At 40.4% G+C, this 16,465-nt stretch overlaps 2 protein-coding genes and 1 long non-coding RNA gene across 4 annotated transcripts in view; 1 reads left to right on the forward strand and 2 right to left on the reverse strand.

The window, feature by feature from the left end:
• LOC120549112 (serine palmitoyltransferase 2-like) overlaps nucleotides 1-5,181 on the reverse strand; it is a 20,741-nt gene extending 15,560 nt beyond the window's left edge. The window contains exons 1-3 of the mRNA XM_039785751.1: nucleotides 5,029-5,181; nucleotides 2,199-2,390; nucleotides 629-783 (exon numbers count right to left, since the gene is read on the reverse strand). Coding sequence (XP_039641685.1) covers nucleotides 629-783; nucleotides 2,199-2,390; nucleotides 5,029-5,181 — 500 coding nt within the window. The remainder of the gene's footprint in view (nucleotides 1-628; nucleotides 784-2,198; nucleotides 2,391-5,028) is intronic.
• Nucleotides 5,182-14,696, forward strand: LOC120549111 (semaphorin-4E-like). Its single transcript, XM_039785750.1, has 15 exons — nucleotides 5,182-6,193; nucleotides 6,361-6,459; nucleotides 6,845-6,990; nucleotides 7,337-7,399; nucleotides 7,518-7,613; nucleotides 8,741-8,840; nucleotides 9,967-10,077; nucleotides 10,196-10,344; nucleotides 10,456-10,631; nucleotides 10,744-10,894; nucleotides 12,361-12,583; nucleotides 12,679-12,797; nucleotides 13,475-13,641; nucleotides 13,739-13,788; nucleotides 13,975-14,696. Exons 1-15 carry the CDS (start codon nucleotides 6,151-6,153, stop codon nucleotides 14,628-14,630), a joined length of 2,349 nt encoding a protein of 782 aa, XP_039641684.1. The 5' UTR covers nucleotides 5,182-6,150; the 3' UTR covers nucleotides 14,631-14,696.
• Nucleotides 12,635-15,957, reverse strand: LOC120549113. Of its 2 annotated transcripts, none has more exons than XR_005637331.1 (4): nucleotides 15,847-15,957; nucleotides 14,279-14,339; nucleotides 13,987-14,161; nucleotides 12,635-12,787 (listed from the first exon to the last, which is right to left on the reverse strand). It is a non-coding gene; the product is annotated as an uncharacterized LOC120549113 (long non-coding RNA). The 2 variants fall into 2 exon arrangements; XR_005637332.1 differs by having other exon boundaries at nucleotides 15,746-15,853.
• Nucleotides 15,958-16,465: the final 508 nt, after the last annotated feature.

Consider the following 16,465-nt stretch of genomic DNA (forward strand, 5'->3'; position numbering starts at 1 on the left):
AAATATCGTGGATGGTTCCATGCAACCAGTAAAATAACTGATCAGTTCATTACTTTCATTGAAGTTGGGGGTTTTGTTCAATTTTATAGTATTTGAAAAAAAATAGATAAAAAGAACATTGAAAAAAGTGACAAAAATGTAAAAAAAGTAAAAAAGTAAAAATAAAAAAGTGCAGAAAGAAAAAGTAACAAAAACATGGAAGAAAGTGACAAACGTAAAAAAAACCCCGACTAAAACGTTGAAAAAAGTTTAATTTAAAATTTTGACCCAGAAAAACAAAAAGCTGCATTGTCGACGGGAAGACAACACAAGGGTTAAATGTATTCGGAAGAGAAAATAGGTTAGCACAATCAGTAATTACCCTTGACTGGGCACACACACACACACACACACACACACACACACACACACACACACACACACACACACACACACACACACACACACACACACACACACACACACACACACACACACACACACACACACACAAGTGTCCAGTTGTAGTCGTGGGTGAGTCCATTTTGGCCCCCCCCGGGACGTTACATAAGGGCCTGTTCCAGCTGTCTCTTTAACGCACACACACAGACACACAATAATAATAGAATAAATGGCATGGCTTTCTCACTGAAAAGTCCAGTTGTAGTCGTAGGTGACTTGTTCCAGCAGGTCCATTTTGGCCCCCGGGACGCTACATAAGGGCCTGTTCCAGCTGTCTCTTATACGCATGTAGATGTTTCTGTTGTAAAAGTTCTCAAAATCCTGGTAGAGCGGCACAAAGTCCTACACATGGATGAATAGAGAGAGCATGAGGAGGAGAGAGGGGCACTCTAGCTGAGCAGCAGAGAATCTAGGAATGTCACTCTTATTTAAAGGAGTATAAAAACTACTTGTAACTTCATGACATTCATACTTTTGGAAAGCTAAGTTGTCACAGTAACTGCAAGATGTTAACATTAGAAATAATATGACTATTGTTTTATGCTCATTTGGTTTGTTATATTTTATATATACACACATATGTATGTATGTATGTATGTATGTATGTATGTATGTATGTATATATATATATATATATATATACACACACACACCACATATACTAAAGGTTCATGAAGCTTCATTTGGACATCACTACTGTCAAGACAATACTATTTTTACGCAAAGAAAAAAGAAAAAGAAAAAAAAAGGTAAAAGAAAAAAGGATATCCTCGGGTTGATTTAATGACTTCCCAACATCTAACCCACAAGCTTCCTTTCCTCAACATAACCAAACACTTAAAAACAATGGGCTTCACTATCAAAAGTTACATAAGAGGTTGCAAACAGTCTCAGTGGTCAAGGACATGTTCCAAATGTGCCGATAACTCCACCATTAACTGTGCTTTGACAAAAATGCCATCTTGAGTGCACGTTCCACTAAATTGTGAAGAAAAGCCATAACAACTTATTTAAATGTTATATCAGACTCAGTGAGTTTGCATTTGATAAACAAGGCACAGTAAATCCTGAGGGAACTGCTTGGTGTTTAAACATCACATACACAAACACTTGTTTTTGCAATCTATTTCCTGTCTGGGGTGAGATTATGGATGACAAGATTAGATCGAGCTGAGGTTTTGTTTGTCAAATGTATGCTTCCTCTCAAAAAAACAAAACAAGCTTGAAGCAATACTGCTTAAAATATTTGAAATATGAGAGCCTATAGTTTCTAGGGGTTGGGAAGCTTTGTGGTGTGCAAATATCACTTTGGTTCAGTCCGGTTAACAAAAAAAAAAAAGCATAAGAAGAAGATAAGTCTATTTTTCCATTCGTTATTATTGTTTCTACAGGAACAAGGCACACGCCCAGGCACCAGGCAACATGTGCTCAGTCTATTCAATCAGTTCCATTCAACATGTGAAACACATGTGGCCTACTTTTTCTTCAGCAAGCAATTTTGCTCACGGCACTGTCACTGTGCAACCAAAACAATAATAATTTAGTAATTACAGTATAAGAAAAGTATGCTGCTTGCACAATGCCTGTGTCCGCTGTTGGAAATCCTAACAAAACATGTTGCTCAACTGCCATCTTTATAGGGAAAATGATTACAGAGTGCAAACCAATAAAAATAAATAAAAAAACACTACCAGGGTCACAGTCAGGTATTTTAAGTGATAAATACAACACCATATTGTGTCTGTGGCTTCTCTCACCTTCTGTTCCTCCTTCTCCCTGGCGATGTTGCACCTTTCGATCTTCCAGTGACGGAGAAAGTCGCGGAGGTAGCCGAAGATGGTCAGAATGCCGTAGCTCATGTAGGTGAACACTGCCACCAGCATGGGCGTCTCCTCGAAAGACTCAATGAAGGGCCGGCTGTACAGGCCACCATGTGATGCTGCATGGACCTGGGAAACATGGAAACGAGAATCAATGACGTGGCGATCCCTTTGGCACATGGACATGGCCAGCTTTCATCAAAAGTAATAGCATCTTTCAGTGCATATTACTATTTCTTTATATTTGAGTTATTATAACAATTATACTTGTTTTATGTTAAAACATGTACACTGTGGAAATGAAATGTTAAAAACCCAAATATTCTGGCAGGAGGAATAGGCCGGTTTTAGAGCTTAAAACTTTTAAGCGAAGAAATTAACATTTAAAGACTCATTAATTGATCAGCCTTAGCTTATACGATATATTCTGTTATGTAAACACTAATCTGTTTGCTGTCAGGTTCTTTAAATAGTGCAAAGTTTAAAGTAGACCTAATTAAAAAAGGCCCAAAAATACACAGCCATTGTTAAACATAGCAGCACAAATACACAACACTGTCTCCACTTATTTATGACTAATCACATTTGTAATACTCTTTGGTTACACTTTACTCTAACTTTTCTACATATGACTGACATGACACTGTCATGAACGTGTCATAAAACATTATAAACAAGTCAAACGTTTATGACATAACTCTTTTTTAGTAAGTGTCATTCGGTTTTGTCATGACACATTATGGTTAGGGTTAGGGTTAGGTTAAGGTTATGGTCAGGGTTCATGTGTCATGACTGTGTCATGACAGTGTCATGTGAGTGTCATGTATTCATGACAGTGTCATGTCACTCTTATGTAGAAAACTTAAAGTAAAGTGTTACCTACTCTTTATATTAAATGTACAGTCTGACCTCCTGTGACTCCCTCTCCTTTTGTCAAAATAAGAAAAGAAATACAGTTTGTCCTTTCTTAGTTGGCTGATGTTTCTGTAACTCACTTAAAGTTGACTTATGTGCAGTCAAATTGGAAGTAGGGGGAAGATTAAAAAAAATAAAAAATAAAAAAGACATATTAGCTCTGGTGCAGCTGTACACCAACTATACAGGAAAGAAAACACAGACAAATGCCAGGGAGGGAGGATTTGACTGCCAAATAAGGGAAGAGCTGGTCATGTAAGTCTTTGCACTTGGGGCTGAGTGACCTACCATGCATTCGCAATATATGATCTTTCATAGAAAAGTCAACTTAACGTCTATTTTCTCTGTCTTGATGGACAGAAACATACCACTCACAGACCTTATCCAATTTGCCTTCCCATCGTGCGCGCGTCTCTGTGCTTATGGCTATCAGGCACTACATGTGACCAGTCATGCCTCTCTCTCAAATACCTTACAGAGTAGCAATGCTGACATCGGCATGAACGTAATCAGCTGAGGTTCAGTCACCAGGCACTCAGTTACTCAGCCTACAAGCCTGGTTTACTGAAACATCACATACACACACACAAGTCAGGAGACAATTTAAAAAGAAATGTTCCTACCACTTACTTTTCATTATGATTAAGCAGTGCATAATTCTGACTCAAAAAAAAATAAAATAAAATACCTCCATATCACAACATATGAGTCTCAATGCTTTTGTGCGACAGCATCTAAACACATTGTCTGAGGGGACATGTTAATGTTAATTGGGACAGTTAGAGAGGGTTCACCCAAGGGTGGAAATTTCATTAGAAGCATGCATGCAGTCTCAATGGACAGCTTTAACCGAACAGGTACACTGGTTCAGTGTCCCCCTAATCACTAACACACCAGTTTCACTTTATGTATAAAGGGAGTTACTCATACAAAAAAAAGGGATGAATTTTTGCCAAACTAGTACAGCCACAAATTTGCCACTCAGAAGATTGCAGCCAATATACACCCTGAAATAAGCTAAGACACTAAGATAATTTTATAGTTAAATTTGCGAACGAAAGAAAAAATATATACTATATTTAGTATAGGCTACACTAAAACACACTGTACTCCCTCTAAGATATACACACTCTCGCCTGATGAGATAGGAATGCAATCTAACGTATTGCTGTCATCCAGGCAGAGAGATATGAACCGCCCCAAGTTGTTTGACTAGCTCTGATATGTGCATCCTGAGTCCTGCATGATTAGCATTTTGGAAATTGTTAAGGGATTGGGTCATCCCCACGTCGTGTAATCAAATTCAGAAAGTTGGGCTACAGATATTCCTCTTCATACATTTTTAGAATTCAGTGCAATGTCAACTTTTTGAGTTACACCCGCCCTTAAAACAAACTCCCTCCTATAAAACAACTGAGCTAGCTAGGGCGGTGGAACACGCAGTATGTATCCATTCTTAAATTTGAGATTTTTAAATATTTAGATATTGCTTGGTCAAAATAAGATATTGCCGAATTAAATAGCGTCTCGTACCGATTAAGAGAGTGTTTTTGATTCGTGTTTTGGGAGAGTATAGAACATTAAAAATGAGCGAAACCTCTGTAAACTACGATATTTGATATGGAATTCGGCGTTTACGTTGTGCTCGAGAGAATCAGAGCTCGATGAAAACAAACCGTTAACTGCAGCAAGACTCGGTCGATACATAAAAGCGGTTATCGTGTTTGCTGTAGCTAGCTACGTTGTATGAAATTCTAATTACGCACGAGTTACTGAAAGACAGCATCGTCCGGTTGTTTCCGGATCCACACATCGAAAAGCCTCTCCTCCCCCGTCCCATACCGGGCCTCACCTCCTCCTCCTCGGGGTGGCAGTGGTGCTTGGGCTGCCGCTCATGGCAGCGGTGGAGGCTCTTTTCCAAGCCGTTTCTCTCCGCCTTCAGTCCGTTCTTTACACGCGGACACTCATCTCCGTTGACTAGCTTGGTCGCGGGGCTTTCGGTCATTGCTCGCCGACGATTGTGGAGCCGCTACGTTTACTCGCATGTAGGACGTACGGTGCCTGCCTGTGGTGCAAGGCGGTGACAGTATCCGAGCTGTCAACGTTTACAACCACACCACAAACTCTCTAACACACGCAACACACACGTAGGCTACAACACGCACGCACACATAACACACACGCACACTCAGCGGGACCTGAAAACAAACCCAGACAGGAAATCAACGCCCATAAATAATATCGGAGCATACCGGAGTGGGCGGGAAGATGGGTTTTAGTTTTACCATATGTCAATGGTTTTTACACAGAAGGGCGTGGCTTGTACACGATTTTTTTTTTTACATTCAAATCGGTTTGTAAATAGGCGTGGGAAGAAGCATCTCGTAAAGAAAAGTTAACAAAAAAAGCTCCACAAGATAACGGTAATTGAATATAAAAGGGAATCACTAAAACTGTACAGTATTTGAGAATAGTCTTATACTCTCTCAGAAATATTAGGCTATATTCTTGTTAAAATCTTATATAGATGTCCTATTACAACGGCTTATTTGGCCATTAAAAAAAGATTAAGTCACACATTTACGAGAAAAAAAAAACTTAATATTCTCTTTTTCAAAAAGGTAAAACAATACTAAAAAAGTGAATATACAATTGTGTGATATAACAGGCACACGTAGGCTATCACATAAATCGTCTTTTACTCGTGTAGGCTATAATAGTTGCCAATATTAACTGCACGTTAAAATGGAAAAAAGATGGAACTAATCATAAAGCTTCTCGAGCCATATTTGTCAAATGTTCTAATAGGAATCCCAATTCAGTGCGCGCGTTCGGTTTTAGAACCCCGTGCACCACATTTCAGACTCTTCACTGACCTGTGGATACAGCTGTGAATCCGCATCACAAGTGGAGTTATACAAGACCAGAAAACACTGGAACGTATTGACTGCTGCAGGCTACAACAAATAAGGTGATGTTTTCACTGTTTTCTTCTCAGAAAACGAGATCACCAGCAGGTAAGACATACTGTACAAGGCAGAGAAAATAAGACAGAGCCACTGAGTCAGAAATCTGTGCTGTTGTCCTGAGTGAACCACATGCATGGTGGTGAATATCTGACTTCATTTTTTTGCCAACACTACTGAAGAGAAATTTGGTCAACACTGTGTTTTCCTGACTTAAGACATGATGAGATCTCCCATGGTGCTCATGTATTTCCTCCTCATCATGAGTGAAGGCCTTGCAGTAAGCAACAGGCCCCGCAGGAGTGTTTCCTTTCAAGGTAAGGTAATGCAGATGTGGGTGTACAGTTAGATGGCACTCTGAAGGGAGCAATGAGACTTTAATGTTACATAAACAGTAGGCTGTACATAATCTTCACATACAGACACACACACCGTGCTGTACATATCACTGTAGATTGGGCACATAACAGACTATAGAGCCTATAATCCACAAAGACATAACGTTGCCTATGTGACAACACAATTAGGTATAGGCTAATACAAATTACAGCATGCAGCAGCAGATGCAAAGAATACTAAGATAATAAAACATGATGATACAGGCTATGCAATATAAAAAAACACATTTAACAACTGCATTGTATTAAAATACACAGACTTAAAATGTAACCTCCATCCTTGTAATTTTTTTTTCTGGTTTAGACATGAACTTGAAACAGTTTAAAGAGTCCGGCTTTAGTAGCTTGAGCTCTTTGATGATACGTGACGACATCGGCCAGCTTGTCGTCGGAGCCAGAGGAAAAGTGCTCATCCTCAGCTTGGATGACATCACCGAAAAGACCAGCGAGGTAAGACTTTTGTTTGGGCTGACTGGGCTGCTGTACCTCACACAGTAAAAAAGGGCATTTTCCTGGCTATATCTCATTCAAAATCACGACTTATAATGAATGTGCAGGAATTAGCTCTTGAGTTTTCACATATTCAAACACATACAACGTAAGATGTTCCAGTAAACCACCCTTTGAAATATTATACAAATACAGTATATTGGTTTTCTTTGTAGGAAAAATAGCTGTCAGAAACTATTAAACTATTGGATGTCATAACTATTTTCTAATACCACAAAACAATCTTTATATCTTCACCTATCTGTACAAGAGCTTCTTGGTCATCCCTAATTCTTATTTCTTCCAGGCTAATTGGACGGTCAGTTCAGCAGACAAAGCCCTCTGTCAAATGAAGGGCAAGCACACTAAGGTATAGTAAGAAGTGAATTATTAGTGAGTTTCATCAGCTGTAAGTGCAATGTCTACCACCAGACACAGCTTACAATATAACGTTTCATCCATTTAAATCACATTTGCTCTTCCAACAGGAATGTGATAACTTCATCCGGACTCTACACACAATGGAGGATGGTAAAATGCTAGTGTGTGGGACAAACGCTTTCAACCCTGAATGTGACTACATGGTAAGTCACTATATTGAAGTAACAAATTCTGTACTTGTGACGACAGTCCTGTATTGAAAAGTAAAAGTATGTAAGTACAATCAGGTAACTGTACTTAAAGTATTAAAAGTAAAAGTATGCCTACAAATTAAAATCACTTTAATGAATCAAAATAATTTATTAATGAGAAAAAAAGATGAAGATTCAGGAGCTTAAAAGGAACATTTTGTGAAATACGCTTTTTCGCTCTATTGCTGAGGGTTAGATGAGAATATTGATTGACCACTCCCATGTCTGTCTGTTAAATATGCAGCTAAAGCCAACAGGTTAAGCTTAATTTAGAGACTGCAAACAGTGAGAAACAGCTAGCCTGGCTCTGTCCAATAGTAACTAAATCTGCATACCAGCGACTCCAAACCTCACTAATTAACATGCTATTTATTGCTTGTTTAATCTGTTCAAAAACCAAAGTGTAAAAGTTGTTTCCATTCTTTGTGCTAAACTAAGCTAACCTTTCGTTGGCTCTAGCGTCATATTTAAAGCTACATTGTGTAAGAATTTCTCCCATCTAGCGGTGAAATTGTATATGACAGCCAACTGAATATTACTTTCTAGCCCTTCCCATTCTGAGCGCGTTTTAACTCCTATGGTGGCCTGTCGCGTTGTCGTTTTAATTCTCTTTTTAACTTCCTTGGCGACTCTGTTACATGTCCTCGAGAATAGGTGTGATCCTCCATCTTCAACAGCCTTTCAAATCTGCCGGCAGTTGCGAGTAATCTCCCGGCTGGCATTCGTCACAGTGCTGAGTGTAAAAGCGCGAAAGGCGGAGGTATGTCACTCTTTGGCTAATGTATTTTAAAGATGGAGGCGCAACATGGCAGCCGCCATTCGAGCAACTCGCTCGTATGTATTCTGAATGATTCTAAATGGTAGATTCTACGCTTACGAGAATACTTTGATTAGTTGGTGGAAGTAATTACGCACGAATGAGCACTTATTTGTGAAAGAATAAAAGGTTTATTTTGCTAAGAATTAACTCAAAAAATTACACAATGTAAAACATACAGACGCGAGAGTGGTCCCAAAATGTTTCATTAAAAAATGGGACTGGTGGATTAATTGAGCCACACATACATCTCCTTCAACAGACTTTCACAAATGGAAGCGTCTCTCTGGAGGGAAATAAGCATGTGGGTAGGGGTAAAGTTCCTTATGACCCCGACCAACGCTTTGCTTCCCTTATGAATGGTGAGAACACAACTGTTAAAGGTCTCATGACATGCTGCTTTTTGGATGCTTTTATATAGGCCTTAGTGGTCCCCTAATACTGTATCTATCTCTTTCCCAAAATTCAGCCTTGGTGCAGAATTACAGCCACTAGAGCCAGTCCCACAATGAGCTTTCCTTAGTATGTGCCATTTCTGTGTCTGTAGCTTTAAATTCTATTGAGGATGAGAGAGGGAGGGCAAGGTGGAGGGTGAGGGTGTAGCCTTGACCAACTGCCACTTTGTTTATTTTCAAGCCATGATGTCTCTCTCTTTCTCATGGGGGGGGCCAAATTCTCTGGGCGGGCAAAGCAGAGAAAGGGGAGGTAACCTTGATCCTTATGACCTCATAAGGTGAAGATTCCAGATCGGCTCATCTGAGACCCTGTTTACACGTTCATGGTTATTTTTACAAACGCAGACATTTGTACCCTTAATTTACATGCAAACGGAGAATTCGCCTCTGAAACCGAGTCTTTCTAAAAACTCCGGCCAGAGTGGAGATTTTTTAAATCTTCGTTTGAAACGTTTGCATGTAAACTGAGACAAACGGAGGTTTAGGCAGCCGAGACAGAGCCGAGAGAGAGAAAGAGAAAGTGATTCGTTGCTGTTGTTGCTATTTTCGGGATTCTGATTGGCTAACGTGGGCTTGAGCTTCTCGTTACACTGCCACCTACAGGTTTGGCATGCTCTTGACTGCATTGACGGCATATATACACGAGTACGTGTAAACGAACACTTTTCTGAAAACTGACAGCTGTGCACAATGTTATTTTTGAAAACGGAGAGGTTGAAATGTCCGTTTATGAAAATAGCGGGCCACGTGTAAACGTAGCATGAGCTTTCATTTTTCTCAAAGGTGGAGCAGAATACCCAGAGCTCAGTTTACATCTATCGCCATTTCTAGATACTGGGGGACCAGTGTCTAGAAAACCTCATATGCTCAGAAGATTGACCTCATAAACCTCATAAAGTGAAATTTTCATGCCATGGGACCATTAACAGATTTCTTAGCACTTTATTTTTGTTTTGCCATAGCTACTCTCTTGAGATAAATACCTGGCTGTAAAAAGTTGAGGGAAATCCACTGTTTCCTTTCCACTTGACAGAAAACACTTTGTACTCGGCCGCCTCCTCCAACTTTCTGAGCACAGAACTGGTGTTTCAGAAACATGGACTGAACCCTCTCAAGACTGAAATGACACGCTCCTGGTTCAATGGTAAGCTGTTTTTATATGGGTACATGTACGGTACCAGAGTTATCCAACATGAGTTGCTCTGTTCTCATGAGCCAGATTGATGAATTCTGAAAATACGTTCATAATGGTTTGGTTTCAGAGCCTACCATGATTTCCGTAAGCCTTGCTGAAGCGAGCAAAAACAGTGAGGACGGTGAAGATGACAAGGTATTCTTGTTCTTCACTGAAACCGCTGTAGAGGAACATCATGACAACATCCAGGTGTCAAGGATTGCCCGGGTGTGTAAGGTGTGTCTCTAAACTCATCTGATACAGAGGCTTAAAACATCTGCACAAGCTTAACCTACTGTAGCCATTAGTATTAAGTAAGCCAATGCTGATCAATGTGCGTTGTTTTAGAGTGACTTGGGGGGCGAAAGGACCCTGCAGAGAAAGTGGACTTCTTTCTTAAAGGCCCGTTTAGACTGTCCATTTGGCGGTGCTGGCTTGTCACCCCTGGTCCAGGATGCTTTCCTTCTCCAAGATCCAAATAACTGGAGGGATAGCACCTTCTACGCCACATTCACCGCCAACTCGTAAGTTGCATGTATCCACTTTGTGTGCTTCATTGCTTTGGAAGATGTAAAAAAGTTACACATGCAGTAGGAATTAAGAATAACAGGAAACGTTTTTCTGTGTCGTTCACAGGGAGTCCTCCGGTGCTTGCAGCCAGTCTGCTGTCTGTGCATACAAGCTGTCAGACATCAGCCAGGTGTTCAACGGGAGGTTTTTGGCTGAGATGGATACTGGGAGCTGGGAAACATACACAGGAGAGGAGCCATTCCCTCACCCTGGTTCAGTAAGGCTACATTTACATTGCTACGTTTTGGTTTTGACCCAAAAGCGATCACCGTGCACACAAGTGTTTTTAGCTCCAGTAGAAGAACTAATCTCCGGTCAAACTTACATGCCCAAATCTCTCATGAACATTCTCGTGTACTGGGCATGCGCGTGCCGGGGTGAACAGGAGGCAGCATGTTTACTCTGCCTGTTGCAGGTAGTTGCCATGGTAACGTTAGTAGCTTAGCCTCAAGAGAACGAGACGTCATAACCCAATCAGGCGGCGAAACATTGGCGTCAGTGTCGATGTTGCCAAAGGTCTCCGTTTGCAGCCGTTGAGACTGCAACACAACCCCGGCGATTCCAAACCAAAACGGTCAGAAGTGTTCTGAAATTTCTCTGGTTTAGAGGCTCTGAAACGCCAGAGCAGTGTGAATGCGAGGTTTAAACATGGTCAAAAAACGGCAATGGAGTCCTGTCCAGCAAAACCCTAGACAGGCTCCAGTGTGTCCAAAACTCTGCCGCCAGGGTCCTCACCCACACCAAGCAGCACATCACCCCAACCCTCATCCACCTTCACTTCCTCCTTCTCACCTACAAATCCCTCCATGCCCTGGCCCCACAGTACCTCTCCGACCTCCTCCATCTAGACACCCCACCCCGAAACCTGCGGTCCTCAGACGCTCCATTCCCCACACCAGACTCTGTGCCTTTGGAGACAGAGCCTTTAGCGTTGCAGCCCCATCCCTCTGGAACACCCTCGCTGCAGATATCCGAAATGCTACTTCCCTGGACATTTAAAAAAAAACAAAAAACTACTGAAACGCCACCTGTTTACCACAGCCTACAACCTCCCTTAGCTTAGCCACTGTAATTCTGTAAAGTGGCCTTGGGTTTCATGAAAGGCGCTATATAAATAAAAGTTATTAATATTTATTATTAAAAGATATTCGTTTTTAAACCAAAACATAGCAATGCAAATGCAGCTTAGGTATCAAGCCAAGAACAATTTAAAGTGTTGTCCAATGTGTAGGAATTTCTCCCATCTAGCGTTGAGATCATATATCGCAATCAACTCTCTCGCACCACGCAGTTCAAAGTACGTATTACAGCTACGGTAGCCCTCACGCTTCAAAAAGCCGGTCTCTTGCTCTTTTCAATATCCTTTTTCTTTTTCCGGAGCAGTATGTCCTGTATGTCCCTTACCGGCTAACGTATTTCAAGATGGCGCATGAATATGGAGCGTCTACCCCAGTTCATGCAAATGCAAATGTAAAATTTCAAGCCAAAAAGAATACTTGGAATTGATAGTTGTGGTAAATATTTATGAAAAAGGACATGTTTGTGAACAGATTTTGATAATGAACAACTAAACACGTTACACACTGGACCTTTAAAGAATACATGATTATTAGAGCTCATTATATTGAGTTTTATTTTAACACTCATCAATCATTCAAATCTGTTTCTGTCTTGTTTCCATAGTGCATTAACAATGAACTGCGGGCCAAAGGTGTGATGAGCTCTCTGGACCTCTCCGACAAAGCCCTGCTGTTTGTGAAGAGCCACCCTCTGATGGACGGGGTGGTCACACCGATAGCTGGCAAGCCTCTGCTGGTCCGCACGGGGATACGATTTTCCAAAATTGTCGTGGACCAGGTCACATCACTGGATGGACGACGGCATCAAGTCATGCTTATTGGCACAGGTGTGCAACTATGTGCAGACATGCCTTTACACTAATTACACAAATCACACACAAGGTGTATTGACAGATGAACTGGCTTCATTTTTCTCCCTCAGACTCTGGTTGGCTGCAGAAGGCAGTGAGGTTTGATGGTGAGGACGGCCGCGTCATCGAGGAGCTGCAGCTGTTTCAAACTCCTCAGCCAGTCAACTTTCTCCAGCTCTCCTTCAGAACAGTAAGGCTCAATTACTAGTGTGTTTCAAATTCAAATCTAATATGGTAAAAAAACTTTTCTTACTTAATCTATAGGCAGTTTAACCCTTGTGTTGTCCTTGGGTCAAATTTGACTCGTTTCCAAAGTTTTTTATATCAGAAATATGGGTTTCTTGACAACCAAACTGCCTCAAAATAACTTGGATGCATGCATGTACAGTACGTTGTTTGGAACACATACAACATATACACCCATGCATCCATGTTCTATGCAGGTAAGATTAATGATTACTTCCATTGAATTTTGGTTGTTTTATTTAATTTCATGACATTTGAAAAATAAATGTTTAAATGCTTTCAAAACAGCATCCTGACCAAACTTTGACATAAACCAGTCTGTGATTCACTCAACATCCTCTGACAATCTGCTTTTTTTAAAACTAAAAAATTAGGCATAATGTCATTTTATTAGGTTAAATTAAAAAAAAGTGTTGAAAGGAGGGACAAAAACGTTTTGAAAAGCGCCAAAAGCGTCAAAAAAGTCGGAAAAAGTAAAAAAAAAACAAAAAAACAAAACAACAACCCATATTTCTATTTTTGACCAGGAATGACAAGTTCATGGAACGACGGTGAAGACAACACAAGGGTTAAGTAACCCCTTGTTGTAGGGAGACAGCTCTAAACTCTTTGTCTCTGTAGGGCCAGCTGTACAGTGGCGTCAATAACATTGCTGTTCAAGTTAATGTAAGGGACTGCAGCCGCTACACATCGTGCGATGACTGCCTTCTTGCCAGAGACCCATACTGTGGCTGGGACAAGTTTAGAGCCCAGTGTGCGTCTGTTGTTGGCGCACTACTCGGGTCTATGTTAGTCAACTCTCTCATGATCTTTCAAGAACATGTTTTTCTCAGGAGTAATTTTGTGTTGTGAGCGTCCTACTGAAAAGTATTTCTCTTCTTGCAGGATTCAGAGTTTGACAGATGGAGACATCCAGATGTGCCCAATCACCGAGTGTGAGTTAAACATTCACACGTGCTCATACACTCCACGTGATGTGTCTGAAAATAGGGTTTTAAGCGGACAACAGATTTCTCTTATGACCTATTGTCCATCTTCAGTCATTAAAAAAGAACCTCTGTTACATTGCAAATTGAAACTTAGAAATTCTGAAATGTGTGGGTGCTTGATTTCTTCCTCAGTGAAAAACAAACCTGCTGTTGTCTACCTCATCCCTGGGTTAGTGCAGTTCCTCCCATGTTCCCCTGAGACAAACCTCCCGATCAGCTGGCACCTCTCTGAAAGCATCCTCCTTACCGGTCCCAGACACACTGTACTTAGCCAGGGTCTCATCATCAGACCCACCGATTCTGATTCTGGCATTTACACCTGTGAAACCGTGGAAACAGTAAAGGGGAAAGTGCACCGGAAGACTGTGGTCCAGTACTTTGTCGAAGTTCAGGACACTAACACTCTTTTCAGGACAATGAGGGTGGCTGTAATCACCTTGGCTGACTTAGCCTGCTTGCTGATGTTGCTCATATGCAGCGCCCTTGTGATCAGACACCTAAAAGCAAAAAGACAAAATCACATCGGTTGTGGCAACCAAAACAACAACAACAACAACAACAACAATCAAATGATCATTGTAAAGCCTTTTTGTCACTATGACCAGAGTTTGGATCGACACATGGAGGAAGGGTTGGTTCACTGTGACCAGGCAGGGGAGCAGAGTGTGGAGGCTGGAAATGTTATATCTATACTCGTTCTCCCAGAATGCCCTGTGGCAAAAGCGGCTGAGGAGGAGTTGGAGGCAGACAATGACAACAGGTGCACATTTATTGAGACCACAGGATGATCCCCTCCTTTTACAATTAGCATGTATGTTTCAATAAACACAAAAAATAAAACAATACAAATAATATCTAAGGTGAGTGATTATTCAGACTGCAGCCTTGGAGGAACAAAATGTAATAAATAAATAGTAAATAGTAAATAGTGCATTTTGATGTTTAGGGTCCACGTCTAACACCAGGGTACATCAAGTCAATTGTATTGATGTACAGGGACTTTACAATTAATGATAATGTAAATATAGCAAAACCAAAGAGAAACACAAACATAGAGAACCATATTTACCTATGGTTAGTCTCTGACCTCCTGATGCTGTAACGATCTATAAGGTGCATCCAGTGGTGATCTCTTTTCTAAGTCTGATCTAAATTGTTTTCTCTGTTGACTTAAGCACTGGTGAGAGAAAAGGTTTTGCCAGGAAAATCTGTCTAATTTCCTTAGAAAAATGAAGAAAAAAAAATTCACCCAGAAAAACTAATGTATTTTGTTGTAATATTCACTTAGACCAAAAGACGCTGTGCACTACAACAGATTAAAATACATTTTAGGCCAAAAGAAAGACATGCCAGTAAAACATACCTTGCTAACAGATAATATATGTACCTAGTGTTTAGAGTGTTGCTGTTTAATGGTATATGCTCAGAAGATTGACCCTAACCCTGTACAGCAATATTAATTAATTAAATGGACGCCCATAGTTGTTTCATTTATTGTTTAGTATATTGAAAGGCAGAGGTGTGCCAAAAAATGTGGTTCCATTCATTCTGGATTTTACTATGGCCTTTCCATCGGACCTTTATTCTTAAGAGAAAAAAATTATACATGTCTTATTTGTTCTTTTTGCATTTGTCATGTTTTTTTTTTTTATATATGGTCTGTAAACCATTACTTACTATATTTAGTTTAGTTTATAATGTCGTGGACAGTCCCCCTTAATTAACTGTACAGTAAAAGGAAGAGCTTTAGCCTATACAGTCCCCTATTTAATCAATATTTACAACAATAATTAAGCTGTAAGCAGGCAACCTTTAAAACAAGGGTGGACATCTAACTAGCCCACTTCAGAACCAGGCAAGATGCGAACACAATTTTTCAATGAGTGATGAGGGTTATATTTACCCTGTTTGTACACCTTCAATCCCGCTCCACACTCATTTATTATACAAATATGTTGGTTGTATTTGATCTAGTTTGAAATGTCAAGTGAAATATTTTTTGACCTTGAACTTTAAAAAGAAGTTAATCAGATGAGATGAGGTTCCATGATCTGTCTGACCTTTGTACCACTTCCACTGTTTAAATTAGCGCTTAGTTTCAGAGTTTACTCAGTCTGGCTCCCGTGGTTTGAATTGGCTAGAACCAAAAAGACTTAAATATACAGGCACAATGTTGTCAGGTATGTTCAGCCTAGGTCAAGAACATAATCAGGGACAACAGGAAACAGCTGGGGAGGCAACCAAGAGGCAGGAGGGGCTGATGGGGCAATCAGCAACAGGTGTGCAGAGCATGGGAAGCACACTGAGGGCGCCTAGTGGACACGTGAGGAATATCAGCCATTTAAAAGTATGTAACCCACATGTTCCCACAAAGACAAAAGAGACCACTGTAGAGGAAGTTTTTCTTGTCAGCAGCAGGGTTCGTGCATCAATGAACACAAGATGAAACGAATAAAGACGTTTTGAGAATTAAACCAAAGTTTGGTCTTTGAGCATTTATTATATTTGCAAATATAGAGAAACACAATTTCACAGGTACATTCACACGTCTGAAAAAGTCTTTCTAACCTAAAGTCTAAACATCTTTTTTTTTTTTGTTTAGAATTGTTTTTATTGTGCAAGT

Source organism: Perca fluviatilis, chromosome 20 (assembly GCF_010015445.1).
Source record: "Perca fluviatilis chromosome 20, GENO_Pfluv_1.0, whole genome shotgun sequence".
NCBI lineage: Eukaryota > Metazoa > Chordata > Actinopteri > Perciformes > Percidae > Perca > Perca fluviatilis.